This window comes from Suncus etruscus, chromosome 5 (genome assembly GCF_024139225.1).
Source record: "Suncus etruscus isolate mSunEtr1 chromosome 5, mSunEtr1.pri.cur, whole genome shotgun sequence".
NCBI classification, from domain to species: Eukaryota; Metazoa; Chordata; class Mammalia; order Eulipotyphla; family Soricidae; genus Suncus; species Suncus etruscus.
Window position 1 is genome coordinate 110,194,019 of NC_064852.1, and position 15,359 is coordinate 110,209,377.

The following is a 15,359-nucleotide window of genomic DNA, read 5'->3' on the forward strand; positions in this document are numbered from 1 at the left end:
AGTTATGGCTCTTTTTCTCCTGAAGTGTATTCCTTAGGGGCCAGAGAGATAGCACAGTAGATAGGGAGGTTCAATCCTTGCATCCTAAAAGGTCCTACGCCCAGCAGGAGGGATACCTGAGCTTGGAGTCAAGAGTAACCCCAGTGCATTGCTAAGTGTGGCCCCAAAGCCAAAAAATAAAGTAAAATAAAATTACAAATAGAATTAAAATTACAAATAAAATTCCACCCAGGCCTAGAGTTTGTTAATAAACAAATAAACAAATGCCAACTCCTGGTCAGAAATCCCAACAGGAAAAAACCCTGTAGTCTATCTGATGAAGTCACCAGTGCTTCTCTGAGTACACATTTTGTTGATTCTTCCTGTTCCCATGAAGACATTTGGAGAATAGCTTTGCCAAGTCAGTCCACCTTGAGGACTGAGGCAGCAGGGAAGGACACACAAGTGCAGTACGAGAAAACTAGAGGCTTCTAGTCATGCCTCTGAAACCTGTAGCTCCTCTGGCATTAGTCTCTGATCTATTGGCTAAAGTACCAGTGTACTCTCATTTTCATCTTCAGGAAGAAGCAGAATGGTGCTATCTGAAAAGTCTGTATTTTTATGGCCATTAGTGACTGTCTAGATGCATTATTGTACTATGATTTCTGCTCTCCAGGAAAAAGAAAACCTGGAGTTCTCTATCTGAAAAATCTATTTTTTTTTTTTTTTTTTTGGTTTTTGGGCCACACCCGGCAGTGCTCAGAGGTTACTTCCTGGCTGTCTGCTCAGAAATAGCTCCTGGCTGGCACGGGGGACCATATGGGACACCGGGATTTGAACCAACCACCTTTGGTCCTGGATCGGCTGCTTGCAAGGCAAACACCACTGTGCTATCTCTCCGGGCCCTGAAAAGTCTATTTTTTATGTTCTCTAGTGACTATCTGGACAGAATCTAAAGTCAGGCTTTGCTTAGCAACATCAGGTCATTGTGGAGCTACACGCATGTTGGCGATCCCCAGAGGGCCTAGCATGTAGCCCAGCTTCCCAGGAAGGACGGTGTCCTCCAGACTTGTAATCTGTGACATTCACACAATAGTGAAATTGCATGATGATTCTCCAAACATGTCTCCATGGTTATACAAGGTTAACCTACATATCTATAATATCTATAATATCTATTATCAAATGAAGTTATCTATGTCCACTTCCAAAGAAGACATACATGTGTCCAAAGGGCACATGAATAGCTATTCATCATCCCCTGTGAGGTAAATAAAAATCCAAGCCATAATCAAATACCAAATTACACCTGTGAGAATGGCATTTACCGTAAATTTGAGAAACAGAAAGTGTTGGCAAAGGGTTGGGGGAAAGGGAACCCTCAGAATCTGTTGATGTGCAGAGCTGTTATGGAAAATAGTTTGAAGATTCTTCCTGAAAAACAGGAATAGAAATTTCCAATGCTTCAAGTGTTTAGTGTTTAAGGATTAATCCAAAGGAGACAAAATACTAATTCAAAAATATATATTTACTCCTTTTAATTCTTTGCCATATTATTTTCAGTAGCCAAGACTTAGAAATAAATGCCCACTAATAATTAGATGGCTGGAGCAGATATCTGACAATCCTATGTTGAATTCTGAGCAGTGTGTGTTAGGGAAGTTTAGGGTTTTCTTTGTTTTGGGAGGACCACACAAAAGTGCTCAGGGATCACTCCCAGTGGGTTATGAGGAGCATATGAAGTACCAAGGATCAAACCACATGCAAGCCATCCACCTTCCCAGTGGTATTGTTGCACCAGCCCCTGCTATGTTGTCACTGTGCGTAGATCATTCCATTTTCCTAAACAGACCTATTTGATACAGCACTCAACAAGGTTGAGTTTATCTAGAGCCACCTAGGATGTGTGGTCCATGATGAAATGATGCATTATGTGGCATACGACTTTATAGACACATTGTGACTTTATAGTTACACTCAGTTTAAAAAATGAGATCTTAATTTTGCAACAATTAATTTAGTCAGCTGCATGCAAACACCCTCCCGATGTACTAACACTCCAGCCTTTCACCACATACTTTTTTTTTTTTTTTAAATAAATTGGGTCTCTATAGGGAAGCTTAATCCCACCTGGCAGGACAGTCACTTCCACTAGACCCTGGCCACTGAACTGGGACTGTCCTCACTTTCTGCCCCAGGTGAGCCAATAATTTTGGAGGTGGAGGGAGTCCTGCTCAGAATTGTGTAAGCTCCCTTTCCACACCACGGACCTGTCACACGTCACACGGCTCTGTGCCTGTCCTGGTTCCCATGGGGAAAGGACTTTTGATAGATTCTGTGGGCCCTTCTTAGCAGCCTGGTCCAGTGGCTGCTACACATCTGGACTTAATCTGGTCTGGCCAGGTTCAATCCCCAGGATCCCATATGGTCCCCAGAGTCTTCCAGGAGTGATTTCTGAGGGTAATGCTAGGAGTAACTAACTCTTAAGTGCCGCCAGGTGTGGCCCAAAGCCAAACCAAACCAAAACAAAACAAAACAAAATGTTGTTGGCCAGGTGACCTTAGGGAGATGGATGAAAAGAGTAATGACTTTGGAGCCAGAAAGACAGAATGGGGCTTTTGGCTCTGGCCTTGTCTGTGGCCAAATCCAGTTCAGTTCCCAGCAGTGCAGTAGGTCTCCTAAGCACTGCCAGGAGGACTCCCTGGGCACAGAAGCTGGAAAAAGCCCTAAGCACCACTGGGTATACTTCAGAAAAACAAAGTAAAAGATGCTTGGCAGGTACAAGAAAGAAGTTCTGTGACCTTCTTTCATTGGTAATAAATTAGCTGGAGAAACATAGGTCTGGAGACTGGTCTGAGGGGACATGCATGTTAGGGGCCAAGTTGGTGAAAGAAGCGACACCGGACACTCGGATTCCGACCTGGATTCCGACCTGGACCGTGTCCCATGGTCTTGCATCCCACAGTAAACTAGAAATCAATAGGGAAACTGTTACTTCCTTCTTGGTACCTTGGCAGTAGGAAGAAAACTATGAAGGAAACATCATTTGAGAGAAGAGGGACCTTCTCTGTGGTCCCCAACAGACCTGGGTTTTAATAAGTCTCCATCCACTGGGCTGCTGGGTAGTGCTTGGGCCTGGGACACAATGCTGCCTAAGCCCTTTGGTCCACAATGCTCAGAGCATCCCGGCTGCACCTGCCTGTGTTTGAGGACCAGATAGTACAGGGGAGCAGGTCCTAACCTCAAAGGAAAAGTCACTATGATGGTTTTAGGTGGACAGGGGAGTGGCCTCGAGAAGTCTGCAGGGCGCTGAGTGGCCTGTTCACATGTATGTGTCTGTTTTCAGGGTCTTCCCCCGTGAGTACCTCCTCCAGCAGATCCACCTCTACTCCCTCGCCGACCTGCAGCAGGTGAGTGCTCAGAAGGGCTCTGTTGCTGGATTTGCTCCCTAGGGATGGGCTTTGTGGATGGGGGTTGACTCAGAATAATGCTGTCCCTTTTCCATGAGTCTTAGATAATCATGTCCAGGGCAGAGAATAACAGCAAAATTGACAACTCCCAGGCCAGGAAGACATGCTGGCCAGGACCTAAAGAAGAGGGAGCTCAGGCCCTGTTGAGGGGATGTTCAGGGGCGGAACCACCTTGGAAAACACCTGGCAGCCCCTAAGAGCTGAACCCACAGTTCTGAACTGCCCTGCCCCGATGCTTTCAGACTTTTCTGTGTGCCTGGCCAAAGGGAAGTACCATATTTTGAGAACCATAAGACACACTTTTGCCCCCCAAAAGGTGGGGGAAGATGTCTGTGCATCTAATGGATCGAATGCCACCTGGAGCTGAAGCCTGAGTGCTGGGGAAGAGAACACATACTAACTACTTGACATCCATAGCGTTACACCCCTTTTATTGTGCAGACATACCACATAGTAAGAGCAATCAGGTTAATGCACATTCACCATCACATATAGAGAACTTTCATTTCAGACTATTTGATCACTGCTGTGACTTTTTTATTTAATATTAACGGAAAAGTATTTAAAATTTTTGATGTAAATAAAAAGTTAGATAAATGTGTTTAACCAGTGTAGACAGGTGTATTGTAAATATACTTTGGCCTCATAGACTGGTTGTTCCCAGCACTGTCTCCTGACAGCATCACTCATTGCTTTAGAATATTTTTTTCTTGTTTCCCTTGTCTAAAAACTATGTGCATCTTATGGTAAGGCATGTCTTATAGTATATAAAGTATGGTAGATGTTCCCTTTTAAGTGACTGTGGACTTTTTATTCATAGGGTGAAAAATAGGAGACTATGTTTCACTTAGTTACTAAATGAACAAAATGGCGTGGATTGGCATGGCAGACTGTGATTAGGCCTTTCAAAAGAAGGATGTGTTGATATTACTCCAAGAAAGCTTGGCCATATAAGAAACCAACCCCAAAAAATATCTATATGATGATTCTATTGAAATGAAATGTCCATGGGGCCCAGAGCATGCTGCAAGCAGTAAGGCATCTGCCTTGCCCGAGGTAGCTAGGATGTACAGTGTTTGATCCCCTGCATCCCATATGATTCCCCAAGCCAGGAGTGATTTCTGAGCGCAGAACCAGGAGTAACCCCTGAGCATCACTGGGGGTAGCCCCCAAAACAAAAAACAAAAACAAAAACAAAAACAAAAAAAATAGAAAAGAAAAGAAAAGAAATTTCCAGAATAAGCAAATCTATTGAAACAAAAAGTTCGATGTGTAGTTACTGGGCCTAGGGAGAGCAGGGAAGGAGGAGGGATCACTCACATCCAGGTCATGTGTAAACATTTTATGAGTGAAATGTTCTGGAATTAGATGCTATCTAAGGTGATATTTGCTCAATTCTGTGCATATGCTACAAATCACTAAGCTATATACTTTAAAAGGGAATGTGCGAGTATATAAATATTTCAAGTGAAAATGTGTACAAAAAAGACCATATAAAAAGGTACGCATTTCTGCCATTTATTTATTTAAGCTTTGGTGTACAAACCAAAAGTGGGATTATTTTCAAAGCTTAGTAAAATATAACAGAGCATAGGATCAAAAATCTTTTTAAACCTTGCAAGTACATGTTCTTTTAATTATTTCCCCCCCAAAGAGCAGCCAGAATGAAGACTGGCACTCTTTTATACCTGAGGTCCTAAATATGTTATGTTTTGGTTGATTAATGATATTAACAACCCACTCCTGAAGATGCTTTTAGAAATCAAAGCAAATAAAGATTATTTTTTCCTTTCTCCACATTTATTGGCTCTTTCAAAAGTCAAACAATTTTTGCCACTTTCAGAATCTAGCAAATGAACAGGATTCTGATTATACTTTGTTGTTTATTATTTTTCTCTGTGGTTATTTTACCCAAAAGAAATGAGGCCAACCTAGAAAACAGTTCAGTTCTGAACACTTTATCATTTGCTTTTCAACAAAAATGACTATTTCAGGTTTGTTCACTTTTTTTAAACTTGAAACTTTTGTGTTCTATACTTTGGCTCACCCTTAGGTGAGAAAGTGATTTTAAATAGTAGCAATATGAGAGCATTTCATGGGAGACTGGGAAAATACTGGTTTTCTTGATTTTTACTTGGGCTTTAAGTTTAAACCCATTGGTACATCTGAGCTGCTCCTTCCTCAGTCCTGCCTGCCTTTTCCTCCAGAATCGAACAACAGTGCTCTCTCTCTTTCTTTCTCTCTCTTTCTCTCTCTCCTCTTACCAGAAGGGAACACCTGAATTACTCTTATTTGAAATTGTTACTATTTTAATAATTATAATTATTATTAATATTATTTTTTATTTAATTGCTAGTATTTGAGGTGGAGAATAAGCTAAAACACCCATCCTGTGATTATCTACCTCCTAGAACTCAACCCCATCATAGAATCTCAAGGACCTTGACTGTTTCTAGACAATAGGGTCTAAAGACACCAGTCTCTCTGGTCAAGGTGGTCTTTAATAGAGTGGGTGGGCTTCTAACATGAGCACCCTTTGAGGAAGCCTTTCAAAACTGAGTTTGGTTACCAGCCAAAGAGGAGGAATGGAAGGATTCAGTCTTGGTTTTAACTTGTCAGAGTAATGCATCCATATGACGCAATTAGACAAGTCTCGAAGCCCTTTCAAGCCCTCCTGTCTGTTTCTTTTCTTTTGCTTTCCTTGTGTGATCATCAAGCCACGCCTGTTGAGCCATCATACATACCTCAGTGGAAGTGATGTATTTGGGGAACTAGGCCCACAAATCCTGGGAACCCCAGAAGTGCTTAATTCACTTGTAGCCTCAGCCTAAGTGAAGGTCAACCCACAGCTCAGCAAATGTCCCATGGACAGAAGCTGCTAGACATGTCACCTGTTTACTGTTTGCTCTATCTGGACTCTGTGCCTGCCTTTAAGATCTCCAAAGTTATCATATTTAGGGATTCAATTCAATTCCTGAGTCTGCCTGATGTGGTCAAAGGGGGTTTTGCTTTGATCTGCCTGCCTCTAACTAACCCATCAGTCCAGCTTCCCTTTGTGTCCCAGTGCATCTTACGCCTGTTTTCTGGGTTGTGCCTGTTCTTACCCACATGCTGGAGAACCTGAAGAGAATTGAGTGTTTGCTCTGGGAGAGACACTGTCCAGGTGAGAACCCAGCTGCCCACCCCAAGCCCTCTGCTCCCAGCTTTGCATCAGCTGCATTGGCACTTTTCATGTCATCTCAGGAGTTTTACATTGGATTTCTTTCCCTTATTTGATTACCCAAGCCCTAAAATTAAGGCCTTTATCAAAGAAGTTTCCCAACATCCTGAGCATCTCTAGGTGTGGCCCCTAAACCAATGAAACATAACTATAGTCCCTAAAAAATTCTAAAGATGATATAGTCATTTTTTTGTAATTTAATTATATATTGCTTTTACCTAATTAGGCACCCTCTCTGCTGTGCTCTCTGGCCTCTCCTATTAGTTTTAAATAAAAAAATAAAATGTAGACCTTGTCTTCCCCCAACTAATTACTTAATATAAATATGTTAAAGGGGATTTCTAACTGATGTATATGTACTGTAACTTCAGTATGTCCATATTAAAGTACTTAAAGATGCTGAAAGTGGGGCTAGAGTGATAGCCCAACCTTCCCCTCACCAAAAAAGAAATTGTGAGAGGAAAGGCCCACTGAGGCAGCAGACATCTCCTGGGTTCTGGGGCTCATGCCCACTCCCCTCAACACAGGGCTGTGTTGGGATGAGTTGTGGTAAGGCTCATGGCCTCTATTTCCCAAAGCATGGAGCTACCCACCCCAGCCCTTTCTCTTTTTTATTATTAATATATTTATTATTAATATATATTTTACTTAAATACCATGATTACAAGGTTGTTCATAATAGGTTTTTTTATGGGGGGGAGAGTTGGCCCACAGTCAGAAGCATTCAGGAATTACCCCTGGCTTTGCACTTAGAAATTGCTCCTGGCAGGCTTGGGGGGACTATATGGGATGTTGGACATCAAACCCGGGTCCCAGGTTGGCCATGTGCAAAGCAAACACCCTTCCTGCTATGCTATTGTTCTGGCCCCAATACAGGTTTTATTTTCCACAGATAAAGTTGTTCATGATTGAGTTACAGTCATACAATGTACAACAACCTTCACCATTGCACATTTCGCTCTGCCAATGTCAACAGTTTCCCTCTAATCCTCCCTGATGCCCTCTTCCCTGCCATCCATCCTTTCCCACCTGCCTCTGGGTCAAGCATTTTACTTCTCTCTCTCACTCTTTTTTTTTTGACACTGCAGTTTGCACTACTGTTAATGAAGGGGTGTCATGAATAGTAAACCCTTTCTACTCTAACTGCACTCTGCTTTTTGTGGCAAGCTTTCTACCATGAACTGGTCCTCTTAATCCTCAGCTCTATTGTCTCTGGATATCATCCCCACACTGTCTTTTCTTTTCCTGGGGACTCCCAACAACAAGTTGTGAGGGTTACACCACACAGTGTGGCCCCAGCTTGGGATCTCCAGCCCTGCCTGTCGGTGAAGCCTTCGGCTTATTAGATGAATTGGCTCTTCTGACCCATCTTAATCTGTGCCAGACCAGTCACTCTTTGGAAACCTCTTGGCTCTTTCAATATGGATAAGTGAGTTCCACGTATTCCTCAGTGGATCATCTGTAGATGCTTACCATGCGGAGTCACTCTAAGGACACTGGTTTAGTCTGTCGTTCCTCATGACAGAAAATCCCTGTGAAGGTCTCTTTCCCATAAGGGAAGGTCAGGCTTGGTCTGTGAAAGTAGCTGACCTGCTTTCTTGTGACAACCTAAATTGCCTATTCATGAATGACTCTATGGTGTTCCTGGCCTGTGGGAGGTGGGAAACTTAGCTCCGAATGATTGTTTTTGCAGTGACTCAGAAGGAAGGATCTTGGATGATCCCATGGCAAGGCAGTTAATCGATAAAAATTGCCCCTCCCTCTCTCCTTCCCCACCCAACCCCAAAACACGCGCTCACGCGCGCTCGAGCGCACACACACACACACACACACACACACACACACTCGCATACTCGTCTAAGGAACCATTTTGTCTACCTTCCCTGGACCGTATCTTTCCAGACTAGACCCTGGCCTTCAGGTTAAGGAAATTTAGGTTCTAATTTATATGTTACCAAATAAATTACATATGCACAAGTTTGTCCCTTTTGGGGTGTGCCATACCCAGTGTTACTCAGTGGTTACTCCTGGCTCTTCACTAATCACCCGTGGCAGGCTCAGGAAACTATCTGAGATATCAGGGATTAAACCCCGGTCTGTTGCATGCAAGGCAAGTATCCTACTCTCTGGCCCCTGCACAAATGTGTTTTAATAGGCTCAAAGTACAGCATGATACTTGAAAGGAGAGAAATTTTGGAGTTCTTGTGTCATGTTTGGTGCCACACTTGGTAGTGTGCTCCTAACTCTGCTCAGGGATCACACCTGGTGTTCTCTGGGGATCTTATGTGGTGCTAGGGACTGAATCCAGAGCAGCTGCATGTAATGTGAGCACCTTACCTATTCTACTAACTTTGGCCCCTCAACAGATTCATTTTAATGATAAAAAAAAAAAAAGATGGGGCCCGGAGAGATAGCACAGCGGCGTTTGCCTTGCAAGCATCTGATCCAGGACCAAAGGTGGTTGGTTCGAATCCCGGTGTCCCATATGGTCCCCCGTGCCTGCCAGGAGCTATTTCTGAGCAGACAGCCAGGAGTAACCCCTGAGCACTGCCGGGTGTGGCCCCAAAACCAAAACCAAAACAAAACAAAAAGATGAAAAGATCTGAAATTTGCAGTTCTTCCTAAAGAGCTGTGAAGGGGTGAAAAGGCCATACATAGGAGAGGAGCCACAATACTCAAGAACCATGGAAAAGAAAAGGAGCAAGGTGACTTGCTTGTGGTCTTTCCTGCCTGGAATGATGGCGGTTCTGGTCTGTCCACTAATAAACATTTCTCCTGAACCACAAAGCAAATGTACAGTGACTTCACAGACAGACAAGGAGACACTTCTACAAGCAGCTTCTGTTGTACTCTGGTGAGTTTCACTCAAACTAAGCAAACTAATATATGTTGGCCCCTGAAAACAAAATGGAAAATGCCAGCCTGTAAAAAAGGCCATTCCCAAAATTTATCAACCCCGATTTAAAAAAAAGAAACTCTGTTGCTAAGACTCCCAAATGGGGAGTAGCCCAGAGTGGCCCACTTTCTGCACTCTAACCATTTGGGAACAGCTAACATGTCCGCTAACATCCAGCTCCTTCCAAGCCAACAAAGCTGAGCCATTTATCATCTGTGGGACCTAAATGTGGGTCAGAAACATCCCTGATCATGCCCAGGGTGTCCGGCTGCTTTGTAAAGAATTATTTGACTAAGTTCCCTCAGGAAGGTGTGTGAATCCTTTTGGCCATCCGCTGAGCAAACATGGAAGGAATGTGCCTTTCTCAATGGGTCTGTTATTGGGGTCAGCGGGCCAAGCCTCAGTGGACCCCAGCACCGCCGCCCTTGCCCCCGAGTGGTGCTAGAGCTGACCTGTATTCACACGGGGGTGAAGTCTCTGAGCCCGCAGCTCCACGCTGCAGTGCCCACAGCCAGCTCCTTGTCCCCCCAGAGCCTGTCAGCACCCTGGGTCCACACACCATTGTCCACTCAGAGGTCAGAGGCAGGATGACTAATTAGGAGCCTTCAGATTTAACAAGCAGAAAAACAGCTTGACAGCTGGCCTGTGTGTCCCCTGGCCCATGCCTGTGTCTACTGCTGGGTGACTGTTGTTACGTCCTCTCTGCACCCCCTCTCCTGCCCCAGGTAATCTGATAAAAAGGGAATGAGGCCATCTTTTTAAGGCTCCCTAAGAGCTGTTAGTTAAGCCAGGTTGGTTAAGCCAGGTTAGTTAAGCCTGACCAATACGAGCAAGGAGAAGGGATGGTAGCTGGCCTTTGTGATTTAGAGGGGACTGACAGCGGCCCACAAAGAACCTTGTACAATAGTTTTTCAGCAGTCTTCAGGAGGGGCAGGAATAGCTCAAGTAAACACTGAGTAGTCTGTCTCTGGGTATGCTTCTGGCCTTGTCACGATGGAAAGAACCGTGAGGGCCTGATGCATCCTGGGTCTGCCTACTCCACCCACCCAGAGCCTTCTGTTCAGGCTAACTGACTGGCTCCTGGCCTTGCCCTTGGTGATAGGGCCACTAACCTGGTGGCAGTGTGCCCCAGTGTGCTTTAGATCAATAGCCTGTAAGTCTGTTCAGAGAGCTTTGATTTACAGTTCCAGGACACACTGCCAACCCCATCACAACTGCATCTACACCAGCAGTAGAGGATCAGTCAATGCAGCTGACAATGCTTTTGAGGGCAAGCTATTCAGGAAGGTACATCTCTGTCCAGGGCTGAAGAAGCTTTGCTGATACGGTGATTCTGGAAGCTCTCAGCAGCCCTCCAGGAGCAAACAGTGGGAGAGTGGGAGGAAAAGTCTGGAGTCACATGGCCTCTTGTCAGCACTGAGGTCGAGTTTCTAGGCCTGGACTCCCTTCCAGTCACCTGAGTTGGGTGTTCATGGTGGGTTCAGGGTTTTGTGCCATTGCTGTTGTGCCCTGTTGTTCTAAAGAGTCACAGGGCTGCCCAGGCCAGGGTCTGGTTTCACAAACATACTCCTGGAAGCCAGACAGTGGTTTCCCACCTCCCATCACATGAGATGGGCACCTCCCATTTTTTTTCTTTGGGGGAGCACTCAGGGTTTACTCCTGGCTCTGTACTCAGAAATTGCTCCTGGCAGGCTTGGGGATCCATATGGGATGCTGGGAATTGAACCCAGGGACATCCCTGGTTGACCACATGCAAGGCAACCACCCAACCACTGTGCTATCACTTTGGCCCCATTGAGCATCAGCCAAGAACCTGAGGAAGATTAGTGTCAGTCTTACGGTGTTGGCATCTGATTCATCTAATCTGTGTGGTACCCATAGATGTATAAACATTCATAGGTTGTATGAATATTCATATCTCTGAATATTCATAAGCTTTACTTATAGGTTTCTCATTTGCTCTCTGTTACCTAAATACCACATACCTTCCTAGGTGTGGTGAAAAAAGCTTTGGGATTCAAAGGGACCTATTGGGTGGTCAGGAAAACATAAATGTCTATTGCATCCAGTTGCTTTGTCATAGTTGAATGGATTGGTGAAATATTACCATGTAACAAATTACCCTAAAATGTGCAATCTTCTGGGTTTCTTCAGGAGCTTATGAACAGTTTCATGAGCATATCTGGGCACAGGGCCTATAGACAGGTTGAAGTCATCTGGATGGACCTTGATTCGGGCTGGTCAATGGCTTCTGTGCCTGGACAGTTGGTGTGGAGTAAGCAGGCGACCCCATGCAGGCTGCTTGCATCTCTCCAAAGCGTGACTACGGGCTGGCAAGTGAGTGAGAAGGAAAGCTGGGCTGAGCAAGGTCTTTTAAGACCTGGCCTTGGAACTTGTAGAGCATCATTTCTGCCCATTCATGGAGTGTCATAGAGCATCACTTCTGCCCATTCTGTTTGTTTGAAGTAAGTAAGTTCAGTTCACATTCAAGGAGATTCTATTGATTCTATTCTATTCTATTCTATTCTATTCTATTCTATTCTATTCTATTCTATTCTATTCTATTCTATTCTATTCTATTCTATTCTATTCTGTTCTGTTCTATTCATTCTATTCCACCAACTCGTGTGCGTGTATGTGTGCATGTGTATGTTGGAGAGAGGAATAAATCATGGTGTGCTCAGAGTTTACTCCTGCTCTTCATTCAGGGATACCTTCTTGTGGGGCTCAGGGCGCAGGGGTCCTCAAACTTTTTAAACAGGGGGCCAGTTCACTGTCCCTCAGACCATTGGAGGGTCTGACTATAGTAAAAACAAAACTTATGAACAAATTCTTATGCACACTGCATATATCTTATTTTGCAATGAAGAAACAAAACAGATACAAATACAATATGTGGCCCGCGGGCCATAGTTTGAGGACCACTGAGTAGGGCTTGAGGAATAGAACCTTAGCCATGTGCAAGGCAGGTTTCCTACCTGCTCTAGTGCCTCTCTAGCTCCAGAGAGACCACCTTTAAAGGGAGCTAGGTCAGAGAATGTGGGACCATGTGTCAAAGTTATGATCCCACAATAACAACATCTCACATTTACATGTTTTTAAGGTGTTGTTTTCACCAAACTGCTTGGATAACACCTGCTTGCATTCAGACTTATCTCACAGGTGAAAGAGTGGACAGGGGGACCTGGATGGCTTGTCAGCATTACTCTACTACTTCTAAAGGTCCAACCCTGAAGGAAACTGAAGAAAATAGCCTTCTTTTGCAATACCTTTACAACCATATTGTGTAACAAAAGACAGTTCCTTGAGTAATCCAATACTTCCAAGGAGTTATGAGACCAAGCAGAAGAAGAGAATTTTCTCCAACATCCAGAGAAGTCATATCAATGGTGATTCTACTTGCCACTTCCTGTATACTACCTAAAAAGCATTCAAGAAAATAAAGGCTCCCTTATTGTCTTTATACATCGATGGGGGCCCAGGGAGAAAAAGTTGGACACATGGATGGACAAGAAGCCTTGGGCCCCAGAAAGGCTACTCTGCAGCGCCTACCCTGGTCAATGTGCATTTTAGATCAGCTTGAAATGTGACAACGGATGGTCTGATTCTTCCTTTCTGTCCTTTCTGTGTCCCAGAGATCAGTGCTGACTGCCTCTGTCGGCCAGACACTAGGCTAGGAACAGGAGACAGAGTCAAACGCACTGTCCCCTTCTCACTGAGCTCACAGGCTAATGCAAGGCACTCAATGATGCTTGGGAAACCTGATCCAACATGGCAGGTCAGCTACCGTAACACTGGACCAAGGAAAACCTCTCCTACAGGCCCTTCTCACACTGATTTGGAAAGTTCTTTTGCCTCTGTGTTTCTCACTAAGTTCAGGTTTCCTGTGACCGTAAATGTGACATGATCTGATTTCCAGGTATATACTACAGGGTCAGCTGCTGCTTCTGGGGACACTCACTGTTGGAAATGAGCTGCCCTGCCTTAAGGAAACCTGAGCAAGCTCAGACAGAAGGTCACAAGGAGAGGCCATAGATGGTCATTCTAGCTAGTAGCCCTCATCTGCAGCCAGGGAAGAGCCTGAAGGAAGAGAGTCACCTTTAAGACCTTCTTAGTCCTGCCTTTAAGTCAGTACTCGCAGACGAGGGCACTGAGACAAGCAGTCTCTGCAGTGACCTGTCTGGCTTCCGGGACTCTGGACCATATGGAATGTTCGCCCAACCAGGTTGGGCAACGTTTTATTAGGAACCAGGAACTGGAGGAAGGATCTAGAGGCAGAGGTGGGGCTTCTGTACGGAGATGTGAAGTCCTATGCTCATGAGCCAGGGATCAGGGATGGGGAGAGTTTCAGGCCCCACTGTGACCTCATCTGTGGAATGTCATAGATTCGTCACAGATGCAAGCACAGAAGAAAATTGTATTGCTGACACAGCCACTTCTGAAGAACAGTCTGTCTGCTTGAGGATTGTTTGGTACATCGCCTTGACAACCATTCACAGAGAAAGTATGAGTTGCCTTCCTTAGGAATGAACGCGCCTCTGAAATCTCCAGTCGTGTGTGTTGGGTCAAAATCTTTCCATCCTGCTTATGGGCCCAAGACATGAGACCCAGCCTACCTCATCAGCCCCTGGCCAGATGTTTCCCCTGGATCAATCATCTAGCGTGTGTTTTTTTAGCACATATTGAGCACCGGGAGTCAGGCTGCTCTGTGGCTGAGAAGGTTGTCTTCTACAGTCTGACCCAACCTTGTTCTCTACCCACGTGCTAAGAACATCCAGTCAGCAGCCCTTGAGCCTGCTTGCCCTCTTCCCTCTGCACGATTTCACCCCTGAAGGCCTCATTCTACTGCTGTGCCACATTGGTAGTTGATCTGCAAAGGGTCAGATGGATCACAAGGAGATTCCTGTGAGCCTGTGTGGAGGGGGCGGGGTGCTGAGGTGTCATTGTCCTTTTTAGAAACTTGCTAGAAAGTTCATTCATGGACACAGCCTCTATGACTGAACCAAGAAGTCAATAGTGCCCGGACCAAGTTAGCATGAGTGTCTTCTTGCGATCCTGGCCAACTCCGACTACATTTGTAATGTGCTGCTTTCCTATGAGGTCTCTCCCTCACCATCTGCACCCCATCACCACTGAGGGGAAATGAGAGGGTTGGCTAAGGCGGCATGTCCTGTCATTCTATTTCAGGCCAAATCTGAGGATACCATCTACCCACTGGCTCCTGAGATTTTCAACTAGGTGGGAGCCCATTATGGACAGCAGGGAAGAGATTGATGTTGATAATTGGGGAGGGGCAGGGGACCGGGGAGACTTAGCCTTCAGAAAACTGCTTATATATTTTAGCTGCCTTATCTTTATTTTTTCCTTGGTTTTGGGGGCCACATTTGGCAGTGCTCAGGGGTTACTCCTGGCTCTGTGCTCAGGAATCACTCCTGGCAATGCTCGGGGGCCTATATGGGTTGCCAGAGATAGAACCTGGGTTGAACACATGCAAGGCAAATGCCCTCACTGCTGTGCTATGACTCCACCACTCCAGCCTGACCATTGCATTATTTTCTTGTCTTTTCAAACTGGTCTCTCATCCTAAGAGTTATTTATTTATTTATTTATTTATTCGTTCAGTGTTTTATTCATTCATTTATTGATTCATTCATCTCTGCAAGAAGGCTTATTGTTCCAGGTACTTACTAGGGCAGGAAAGACTTCCCTGTTGCTGTTCTGGTTCCCCAGACACACCAGGAGCAGTCTTCCTCCCCCCAAATCTCTTCACTTTAAAAAAAAAGGAAACTTGGCC

At 44.9% G+C, this 15,359-nt stretch overlaps 1 protein-coding gene across 1 annotated transcript in view; it reads left to right on the forward strand.

The window, feature by feature from the left end:
• Positions 1-15,359, forward strand: part of PLEKHM3 (pleckstrin homology domain containing M3) — a 156,089-nt gene that overhangs the window by 76,224 nt on the left and 64,506 nt on the right. Inside the window, exon 5 of the mRNA XM_049773194.1 lies at positions 3,326-3,389. Within this exon, the coding sequence (XP_049629151.1) occupies positions 3,326-3,389 (64 nt within the window). The remainder of the gene's footprint in view (positions 1-3,325; positions 3,390-15,359) is intronic.